Source organism: Nuphar pumila, chromosome 1 (assembly GCF_984573655.1).
Source record: "Nuphar pumila chromosome 1, dmNupPumi1.hap1.1, whole genome shotgun sequence".
NCBI lineage: Eukaryota > Viridiplantae > Streptophyta > Magnoliopsida > Nymphaeales > Nymphaeaceae > Nuphar > Nuphar pumila.
The window spans coordinates 154,604,666-154,616,878 of NC_143249.1; the positions used below are offsets into that span (position 1 = coordinate 154,604,666).

Consider the following 12,213-nt stretch of genomic DNA (forward strand, 5'->3'; position numbering starts at 1 on the left):
GTTTAGAGCCATGTACATGGTTGGGTGATTTTCAAAACCAGAGGAAAATCCTTCATAAGTTGGGTCCTTTTATTTGTAGCTTCGTGAGAGAAGCCCCTAGTATGGGTGTCGACTTGATACAGGTCATGCGAAACATTTTCTAGAACCAAATCTGGCCTAAAACCCCCACACCAACCCAGGATCAGGCAGCCTCTTCCCACCCATACATGGGCATTTACCGTCAAGTCGACACGCCCCTTAATTGCTTCTTCAACTCTTATAATAAGCTAATTCTGATACAATTTGTTGTGGGATAAGATGAACGCTTCTTCTCAATTTGCAAACTCCTGCACCATCAGGCAGTAGATGATCATGATGGTGAAATTGCTTATCCAATGGCAGTCAACTGAGCCCATGGACAATACTTGAAATAACTCGAAGAAAAAACAAAAACAAAAAACCTTCTATTAGTTGAAATTAAAATTGTTTAAGAACAAAAAGGGAAAATACGAAAATAAAACATTAAATCGTACAGTAGTTTCATGTTAATATCATTAATTACTAAAAATAGTCTATATTTTTCTCTTTTTTGAATTTATCTAAAACATCACATCCTTTGAATTTATCACAACTGGAAAAAAACACAAGAAATTCACAATACCACCCATATTTGTAAATATGACTGCACTTTGGACTTCAAAAGTTTTCATTGTGGTTCAGCTCGTGGTCTGGCATATTGCACATACACCCTAAAGAGCGTGCATCTTGTCAAAGGCCAAATCAACAAGGAAGATGAGGCTTAGCAGGTGGCACAGCACTCGGTGACCCCTGCGGCCTGCCTCAACCATTGCAACCACAGCTTCTTCCACATTTTCCAGTAAGACTGGTGAGGGAGGCAACGTAACAGACTTACCTGAAAGAACAATGAAAAACCGTTCATGCGACCAAAAAATGCAAATGTGGAAGAGGTAACCGGCACGTGCACATGCACGCCCATGCACACACACAATGCTGGAGCTGCATTAATACATGGTAGTTCAGAAAAATCCAATCTAACTAGGCAAAACAATAATAACAATTATGAAATTTACACACGTATTTACATACAAGGTCATAGGCAACCGAAACCAGCATCAGCAATGACTCGGCCTGAACTTACATAAGAACACCAAACCAGCACCAGCCTTGAGCCTGAGTAAATTTAAAATTGAGTCTATGGCTGCCATAAACTATGCTGATGCATGTTCGAGATAAGACTGGCAGTTTGTCATGAATCATCCAATTCAACAAGCTGTGCTCGCTTCTCGGCTGCAATCTTCCTAATAAAGATACCCCAACGCAAGGCTGCTTTGAGCTTCAGCCACCCAACTACGGCTTTCCCTGATGACCGGCTACGGTCCTCCCTGAATCCATAGTTTGGTGATGGTGTTGGAATGTATGTAGAATATCCCAAAGTTTCGTCTGACATGTTCATGGCACCTCCTCCCATGCTCAAGAGACGAAGCAATTGTTGCATGTCTTCATTCTCAAGCATCTCTGAGCTTCTCATCCGGATCTCCTCTTCGGAGAAGAAATCATGATCCCGCTGGCGAGGCCAGTCATCAAGCGAGCTCATATTTCTTGTCTGTAAGGGTGTGCCAATAGATTGGAAAGTAGTGGTAGCAGACTGGGAAGGTCCCAAGGCAAGACCAACCGTCGAATCAGTTTGGCTGCCTTGAGTTTGGTGGGAGGAGCTCATAAGTTGGTTTGAAGCAGAATAAGCAGCAGTGTCAAACTGGATCTGGGAACAAGGAATTAGCGGGTGGAGCATAGTTGGGTAGTGGACCGATGGATTGCCGTTGTATGCAGATGCAGTTGTATCTCCTGCATAAAGAAAATAACATTTTACAATCAGATATCCATAACGCTTAGAGCCCATACAGATCCAACACCAATGAAGAGAGAGGGAAAACGTGCTAGAGCATCCACAGCCTTCTGAAGTCTACTGTACTCGTTCAAACATGCTAAAAGGCTAATGTCACTTATTAGAACATGAAGTTTGAGGTGGTCAGATCTGCATCTTGATCAAGATCCATATCACAAGTCATTGTTCATGATGTTACTGTTCACGTCACTTTTCACATCGCCTAACTCCCTATTGTATTTTATTATATATTGTGTTCCTAATGTCCCGGGCCGATCTTTCGAAATGGGTCATGTGCAGTGCGGAGCTCTACTGAGTGGAAAATGCATCGAGTGTAGGAACGCTGTAATGAAATGGTGGTCTTCAACAAATGCACAAATAACTCACAAACAAGTGTCTATTGGAGACACTACAAGCATGACCCTTGAAAGGGTATAAAAGGAAGAACACTTGAAAAATAAATAATACTTTATTCATGAACAAAATGCTTAAGAAGCATTATACTTTACATTGAAGGGGTTCACCCCTATATATACAAAAAAGTGGAAGAGAGAGGAGAGCTCATTTTGAGCTCTCCAAAAGAGGCATTGGATTCCAACGTCTCTTAATATAGTTGTTGGACTAAAGTCCAACAGCTATTTGCACAGTCAAGTTTCAACAGGAACTTGACTGGATCAAATATCTAGTTTCTATTGAACTAGATGCTAAAAAAGAAAATAAAGAAAAATAATAAAAGAAAATAATAAAAGAAAATATAATAATATTAAATAATATATATATAAATATTACAATTTACATATTAACACTCCCCTTCAAACTTACGGTACAATGAGCGAAAGTTTGTCTAAGAGGAAGTGAAATCTGGGAGCAGCGAGAGGCTTGGTGAAGAAGTCTGCTAATTGATATTCTGATGTAACATATGGCAGATCAACGGTTCCATGTAAGTATTCCTCTCTGACATAGTGACAGTCCATCTCAATGTGTTTAGTGCGCTCATGAAATGTCTGGTTGCTTGCAATGTAGATCGCACTTTTGTTGTCACAGCACATCTTTGAAGCTTGTATTGCTTTAGCTCCCATATCCGCTAGCAATCGTCTGAGCCAAACAACCTCCATAGTGGTGGTTGCCATGGCTCTGTATTCAGCTTCGGTGGAGGAAAGAGAGACTTTCTGCTGCTTCTTGCACCTCCATGAAATTAAGGTTTCACCTAGGAACACACAAAAACCAGTAGTTGAGTGTCTATTATTGGGATCACCTCCTCAGTCAGCATCAGTATATGCAATTAAATTTAATGAAGATGAAGCAGACAAGAAGAGTCCTCGTGAAAGAGAGGATTTTAAGTATCTAATAATACGCAAAATCGCTCACATGTGCACGGAGGTGAGAGCATGCTGAAACTGACTGACTGTATGAACTGCATGAGTTATATCTGGCCTAGTAATGGAAAGATAAGAAAGAGCTCCAACAAGCTGTCTATAAGGAGTAGGATCATCAAAAAGTTCTCTATCATCAATTTTCATTTTAACATTGACAACTTCTGAAGTGTCTACTTTCTTATCATCTGTAATTCCAGACCTGGAAACGATATCAAGAGCAAATTTAGATTGAGATATCAAATACCCCCGAGGGGAATAAGCAACTTCAATGCCTAAAAAATATCTTAATAAACCTAAGTCAGTCATTTCAAAGTGAGTTTTAAGAAGAGATTTGATATTTGCAACTCTCTGTTTGTCGCCTCCGGTGATGATCATATCGTCCACATAGAGAAGAAGAATAATGATGCCTGCATCAGATTTCTTAACAAACAAAGCAGTGTCAGTTAAACATGTTGAAAACCAATATCAAGCATAACATGACTAAATCGGTCATACCAGGCTTTTGGAGCCTGTTTAAGACCATAAAGAGCTTTTTCTAGACGAAGAGCTTTACCCTTAAGGATACTAATACCAGGTGGGGCTTCCATGTATACTTCTTCAACGAAATTCTCATTCAGGAAAGCATTTTTGACATCTAATTGAAAGATAGGTCATGTTCTAATGGAGGCCAAGGCTATTAAAGTTCTAACAGTGGTCATACGGGCCACAGGAGCAAATGTTTCTTCATAATCGATGTCATACTCTTGGGCATATCCTTTTGCTACTAAACGGGCCTTATATCTTTCCAGGGTCCCATCACTTTTGGTTTTGACTTTGTATATCCACCTACAACCTATAGGTTTCTTACCCGGAGGAATATCTTGTATCGTCCAAGTATTGGCCTTTTCTAATGCATCCAATTCTATTTTCATGGCTTCTATCCATTCTATATGATTTTTTGCTTGAGAATAGGATGATGGTTCAATATATGATTGTATTAATGCAATGGCGGCCCTATACGTGGGTGAAAAAGATTCATAAGACACAAATTTTTCTGGAGGTTTAGAGATTCTAGACGTTCTTCTAGGTGAGACTTCAGAGTACTTTTGTAATGCACATGGAAGATTTTGCTCTCTACGTCTTGAATATTGTAGACTAACATCCCTATGGATTTGCTCTTCATTATCATCATTTTCAACAACAATAGGACTTTGATCATTGTCAAGGTCACATCCAACATCACATTCATTGGATTTTGAAGTTGGATCAATTAAAAACGAGTATTCAGTGACATCCTTGGATTTTTCAAATTCAAAGAAGCTTTCTTTTTCCAAAAAAGATACATTTCTTGACATATATAATTTGTCATTTTGAAAATCGAAACACCTGTAGCCTTTTTTATTATCAGCATATCCTAAAAAGGCACATGGGATTGCACGAGGAGAGAGTTTGTCATTTCTGTTGGTGAAAACAAAACATTTACTCTTAATCTAGAATAATCTGGAGTTAAATTAACAAGCTTTTCTATTGGAGTTGTATTCTTTAATGAGAAAGATGGCATCCTATTAATGAGGTAGGTGGCAGTTAGGACCGCTTCAGCCCAAAAACTTTTTGGAACTTGATTTGCAATTAGCAATGTCCTAGTAGTTTCCATAATGTGCCGATGTTTGCGTTCGGCTAGGCCATTCTGTTGTGGAGTGTGTGGACATGATCTTTGATGTGTAATACCATGTAAATTGAGATAGTATTTGAATTCGTTGGACATAAATTCTCCCCCTGAATCAGTGCGAAAAACAGAAATATCATTTTGAAACTTATTTTTAACCATTTTATGAAATATTTGGAAGTTAGCAAAGACATCAGATTTATGTTTAAGAAAATAAATCCAAGTATGTCTAGAAAAGTCATCAACAAAAATGACATAATATGTATAACCACCTTTGGAAATAACTGGTGCGGGGCCCCAAACATCCGAATGTATTAACTCAAGTGGTCGTGAGGAAACAAAAGTTTTACTAAGAAATGGTAACCTTTTCATTTTGCCAAGAATGCAGTCTTTACAAGAAAAATTTTCAGAATTACAAAATTTTTCCAAACTTGGAAAATATTGAATTTTAGACATATGAGGATGGCCAAGCCTTTTGTGCCATAAATCCAATTCTAACTTTTGAATATTATAACAAAATGCATTCTTGGGTAATTCCAAAAAGTCCATGTAATAAAGTCCTCCTTCTCTATGGCCTTCCCCAATCAGCTTCCCTGACTGGCGATCATGTACCCAACAACCATGAGAAGAGAAGGAGATATTACATCCATAATCAGATATTTGCGAGACAGATAAGAGATTCAAATTAAGTTTAGGGATATATCTAACTTCTGGGATAAAAAATCTTTTGGATATTTGAAGATTTTCAAAACATCCTATTCATTTTACTTCAAAAGATGTGCCATCGGCTGTAAAAACCTTTAACACACTTGAGTTATTTTTAAGACATTCGGATAGACTATTAACATTTGGGGTCATATGAAAAGAAGCACCAGAATCTAAAAGCCAAGGAAAGTTACCTGGACCGGAGAAAGATGCAACTGCCGCTCCAGTTGAGGCTTCGGTTGAGGAGGATACCCCTTTGAGAAGAGGTTGAAGGATTTTCATCAGTTGAGTCATAGACACAGGTGCATCATGATCTTTTGACTCAGATTCAACAGATGCAACTCTTTTTTCTTCTCTTCTTTTTAACTTTGGACATTGAGGCCTATAGTGCCCCGGTTCATGACAATGATGACAAATAACTTTTCTTTTATCAAAGTCGGTGTTTTGCCTTCCAAAATGAGGCGGCTTGTAAGTACGAGTATGATTCCCCGGTCTAGATACAGCTAAAACGGAGTCATCATCAACTTTTGGAGTACTTTTTCTAAGTCTATTTTCCTCCATAGTGAGTTCTTCTATAGTATCAACAATAGAAGGAATTTTTCCACGATGTAAAAGGGCCGATTTGGTGGATTCAAACTCCGGTCTTAGACCATTCACAAATTGATAGAAATGTTCCATATCGAGTTGCTTTTGGCGAAGCTCGATGTCTTCGGCACAATGCCATTTGGGCTCAAGAAGAGCCAACTCTTCCCAAAGTTCGGACAACTCATTATAATATTCTCGAATAGTTTTATCTTTTTGAGTCATTGTCCGAACTTTATCTTGTAAATTGCATACATGTGCAATATCTTTAAGGGAATACATGTTTTTGAGGTATTCCCAAGCCTTATCGGCATGCTCAAACTTAGCTAGACTAGAGCATTTTTTAATGTCTATGCTATTGATGAGCCATGACATAATTTTTGCATGCCTTATCCTCCATTCTTTCCATTTCTTTTCATAAGTGGCTAACGCCTTACTCTTCTCTTTTTCCGTTAGAAGAACCTCTTTATCACCCTCTTTCTTGGTAAGAGATAGTTTAGGTTCCAAATCGGAACCATCCACTATACCCCATAAACCTTTTCCCCAAATGTGGTGCTTCATAATCGAAGCCCACATTACATAGTTAGTATCATTTAGCTTCATAGGAATGATGGTGATCTTATCATTGTCATCCATCTTTTACAAGGGTAAGAGAGGAATAAATAGAAGGAGCGAGAGAGAAAAATAAAAAGAAAAGAAAATGAGTAGACAAAGGAATAAGAGAGGATACAAAACCAAAATTTTTTGTAGCACAAGTTCGCCTTTCTTCAAACAAATCTTCTTGAGCCAAGAACAAGGTGATGAAACACCTTTTGTAAATGTGGCACGGAAATAGAGGCGGAAGCACTTCAAGATCTAAGCATTTCGTAGCTCTGATATCATGTAATGAAATGGTGGTCTTCAACAAATGCACAAATAACTCACAAACAAGTGTCTATTGGAGACACTACAAGCATGACCCTTGAAAGGGTATAAAAGGAAGAACACTTGAAAAATAAATAATACTTTATTCATGAACAAAATGCTTAAGAAGCATTATACTTTACATTGAAGGGGTTCACCCCTATATATACAAAAAAGTGGAAGAGAGAGGAGAGCTCATTTTGAGCTCTCCAAAAGAGACGTTGGATTCCAACGTCTCTTAATATAGCTGTTGGACTACAGTCCAACAGCATTTATTATTATAGTTGTTGGACTATAGTCCAACAGCATTTATTATAGTTGTTGGACTACAGTCCAACAGCTATTTGCACCAGGAACTTGACTGGATCAAATATCTAGTTTCTATTGAACTAGATGCTAAAAAAGAAAATAAAGAAAAATAATAAAAGAAAATATAATAATATTAAATAATATATATATATATATATATATTACAGTTTACATTTTAAAAAACACGCGGTATGTGTTCGCTTGATCAGTGACGTGCGGTGGTAGCATGGCATGCGATAGGCATCAGTATCCTTGTTAGTGCATCGTTGTGTAGCGGCACAGACATGGAGCGTTGTTCGGTTAAGCAGTGCCAGAGGATCAAAGGATGTTGCCTTTGGAGATTTTGTAAAACCCGAAAATTTTATAAAATAATTCAAATTGGGCCTAGATCCATATTTCGGATCTAGGACCCATAAAGGGGGTAATTAGGATTAATTGATTTAAACCTCGATTTAATAAATAAATAAATAAAATTTTAAGTTTTTAAATATTTATCCGAGGATCCACAGTTGGATCCATTTGGATCCAACTTAATGGATCCATTTTGATTTTTGGGGCCGGGTTACGGGTCCCGGGTTCGGACCCGAGCCACGCCCCATGTTACAGCCCTTTTAATGAAAAGGGCAACCCGATAAGGGTTGCCCGATAAACCTGAAAACAAAAACAGAAAGGGGGGGCAGGGGGGTTACGCAGAGCGTAACGACCCCGTGCCCATCTCGGCAGAGGAGGGGGAGTTTGGGCCGATAAAAGCAGTGGAGGAGAGGGGTTTTCCCTCATCACTCGGTCTCTCTCGTCCCTCGTCTCTCTCTCAGTCGGTGCGCACGCCGGTGGATTTAGAAGTCGTCGGTGAACTGCAGCAACCCACAGGCCACGACGAGCTCCCCTGTCACGGCAACAGCAAGAAGCGACGTCGTCGGTCCTGTTTCGCGTTCCCAGTCTCCGATCACCGGAAGGATCGCTGGAAAAGCTCCAAAAAGGTACGGTGCTTCTTGGATTTTGGGTGGGGGATCGAACCTGATTTCGATTTCGGGTTGCGATTTGAGAGGTGGGGGTTCTTGGCTGCCGGAAAATCCTTAGGTGGTAAGGGTATCGGGTTTTTCAGTGGTTACGACCCAGATTTGGGGGTTTTCGTGTATAACCCTAACCCGAAGGTGGGGTGGGGGTTATGGCTTCCGAAAACCCCACTGTGTGTGATTTAAGACGTTGTCCACAAGAAACCCCATCGATGCATGTATCTTTCGTTTTTAAAAGGGTAGCAAGGGGTTTTAAGTGGTCTGGTAACCGATTTGGAAAGAAAAAAAATTAGAGTGCAGCCCTAAATCGATACCGTGAATATGCATAAGATGAGAAAAAGAAAGGTGAAATCTCAAGCTGGAGGTTCTTGAATGATTTTAGTAAGTTGGCAGGATATAACTTAAATGGCGGAATTTCTGTTAGCCAAATCGCTTAAATCCATCTATGTAAATCTTTAAATCTTTGGATCGTTGATAGCTATTTACAGACCTGTTGCTACTCGATTATTTCGGGTTGAATCATTACCTGTCTTTCCTATTACTGTTTGTTTATGCACTCACTGTTTTTTTGGGACATAGTGTCTATGCCTGTATTTTGAAAGGGGGGAAAAGGGGTTGTCTGATGGCCTGCATATAGGAAATTTTTGTTGATTTCCATTAAATTTGGAATTTGTGCAATCCTTAAAATCCAATACATTTGACTACAGTAGGCTTGATCAATGGCTTTATACTAAGTGGCAATATTAAAGAAAAACTATTTTGCTTGCATTGCATTTTTGGTTTCTTGCAATATTGTTGCCAACCATGCATCTTTTCTTTTTACAACAAATTAAGTAGTTGTAAAATACACTATTGGAACTTACTTGGAAGCACACCTCTTATCATACTAAAGTCAAAGTTTCAAAAATATTGTTTATATTCTCTTAAACTTCATTTGAACTTGTTGAAAAAGCTTTCCATCAGTTGAAAAGGGAGAGGAAAGAAATTCAACTGATTTAGGAGTACTAGCTGTGAAGTGTTGTTTGAATTGTAGATGTTTTCTTTTTAACTGTTGTTGATGCAGTAATTTGATTGCTGATCTTTTAATGACAAAGGAATTGCTAGCTGAAATGTCTATTTTGACTAGCGTAAGAACCAGTTATCATGACCATTGTGCAGTTTTTGACAATTTTAGTTTTGTTGTTTTGTTATAAGTATTGAGTGGAAGGAGAGCATAAGATCATGGGTTATGTGGTACCCTGCCAAGCCCAGCCGACTGGTGCTGGATTATATTTTTACAAAGGAAAATATAATAAATGCTATTCCCTTAACCTGTCCATGCTTGTGGACAAAGGACAGGTCGATTGAATCCTTGTTCACGTATAGTATGGCTCATATGGAAGCTTAGCTTAGCACTTTAATTTTTCAGAATACTAGTTAATTATGTTAGACCTGGCTCTTTGCATACAGGTAAATGAAAATGCTAATATGCTTAGACTTGATTTGTTATGCTGGATTTGGATATCGTTGTCTAGTTGTTTTCATGGGCATGAGCAATCATGAAACTAATGCTTTATTGCTTGAATCCACATGCATGGGTATTCACATGATATAATAAAAAATTAATCAAAAAAAAAGACAACATACACTTTGGTATAAATATGTGAATCCTTGCACATGAATCTTTGAAACCATGCTTGTGAGTGTTGTTGTTTCATGTCCGTGGTTATATTGGCATACATGGATGTGCATTTGGAAACACTTGTCGTGGAGGTTTATGCTTTCACTTGACGGTTATGATTATGGTACGCATGAGTGTGAGCATGATTCAATCATTAGTAATTCTTCTTGAACATGAATGCTTGATTCATTATGTAAAATGGTACATGAACACTCACTCAAAAGAAGACATGGATTTGGTTAATGCCCATATGTGATGTAGGTAACACACATATTGAAAATGCATATGAATGCATTATGACATGCATATGTTCGGGTGTATGATTGCATAAGTGCACATGCTTTTGACACTATTGGCCTAGTGTTACGAATAAAACACTAATTTAGTTTTATTATGTGGTGCATTGATGGCCTAAATGGACCATCATCGGACTGGAGAGTCGTGGGTTTGATTTTCTTTTATTTATGTTTTTAACTGCATCACTTAAACCACATAAGATGGTTTGACACATTACTACACTGTTCTAGTGGTTTATACGGGCTGGAGTCCCGAATGGGTCCCCGCAAGGGAGGATGCGGGTTTTCACTTTACTTTTGCATATGTGTTGCAAACTTAAAGAAATTGACTTAATAATAAATATAATGAATAAGAACAGTGTAATATACATTCTAGGATATCTCATCTGGAGTATGAGAATCTTAGTTGTCCGGTCTTGGGGAGACTGTGAGGATACAAAAACTCTGTGTGCGTTGTTGTCCCTGAACCTGATATTGAGGTTCTTCTCCTGGCCACGGTTTTATGGAGAGTCCGCCACTTTACCCGGGAGTGGTGTGTTAGTCACAGCTGTGAGTTTATGGTACCAAGGAAGTGGCACTTGTGGGCGTGGGGTGTCCCTTGTGTCCCCGACATTAGATGTGGAGGTCTAATGTTCCGATGGATGGTGTTGTTTCCTGATATCGGTCGAGGGCTAAGTGGGAACCCAGTAATAAAATACAAATTGTGTGTTAAGCTACCCTGGGAACCTACTTGACCTCGGGGTTTGTACCCGTTTGGTGTATCCGCGGGCCACGGTAATTAAAAAGAGGAACTTAAAGATGTGTGCATTTAATAGGGCATGCATATGGAAAGATGAAACTTAAATGCAAGATAACAGAAGAAATCATGCATTGCACATAATCATGCATTTTTCTGTTATGCATAGGATCATGCATGTTTGAATCATTCTTGATATCATAACATCATTTGGTGGTAGCATATGATTTACTTTGTAAAATCATGCTGAAAGGTTTGATTATTTAGTTCTTGATATATGGTACTGATTTACTATTCTTGACTGGTGAGCACATGCAATTGTTGGTAGTTATAGATAATTGAATGATGCAAATTTTATATCTGCACCCACTCAAATCACTGCATGAAATCTTATCCATGTTCTTTCACTGCATGAAATCTTATCCATGTTCTTTCTCTCACCTGGTTTCTTTAGAAGTAGCTGTGCTCAGAATTTCGGTTCTGACACCCTACTTTGTTGGTTTTTCACAGGTAATGGTGAACAGTGAAGTTGGACATGCATCTGGGGATGGATGAGTTATACTTGGGCTTGTCAGCTTCAGTAAAGGATATAGTGGCTCTTTCTTTTGTCTTTTAGTTCTTTTAATTTCTGCAATTGTTACTTTACTTTCAGTTGAAGAAAACCTTGTCTTTGAAATTTTCTTACTCATTGATAAAAGAGTTTTAGTTGGTTGATATGGATGATAATTGCAACTTCGTTTGTGGTGGTTGGGCTATCCAATGGAAAGTGGAAATGTGAGAACCCCAGATCTCTAGGAAGGTTTCCGCAACTTCTAGAAAAAAAAATTATTCCGCATTTTTAAATGGTCTGGATTGGGGTCGTTACAGGTTTGGTATCAGAGCCCACCACAAAGACTTGCAATTTTATCATCTTTTGAGTATTAAATTTTTATTTTTGGTATATGAGCCTTGTCCTGAAGCGTCGACAAGTGTGACTCGTCCTCCAGAGCAGTCTTCTTCACTGGTATGATTATTTAATACTTTACTTGAATTATGTGAATTCTTGTGATTGATTACAATTATAGTTCAATATTCTTTAGTGTGAATTTAAAAGTCTTAGTGTGATT

General features: G+C 38.4%; 1 protein-coding gene across 3 annotated transcripts in view; it reads right to left on the bottom strand.

Annotated features, from left to right (window-relative positions):
- Window positions 1-556: 556 nt before the first annotated feature.
- Window positions 557-12,213, bottom strand: part of LOC149849238 (calmodulin-binding protein 60 C-like) — a 62,211-nt gene continuing 50,554 nt past the window's right edge. For 2 of the 3 annotated variants that reach the window (XM_089999076.1, XM_089999066.1), the window contains exon 8: window positions 557-1,842. In XM_089999076.1, the coding sequence (XP_089855202.1) occupies window positions 1,247-1,842 (596 nt within the window). In that variant the 3' untranslated portion in view covers window positions 557-1,246. The remainder of the gene's footprint in view (window positions 1,843-12,213) is intronic. The other variant, XM_089999085.1, reaches the window with a different exon arrangement.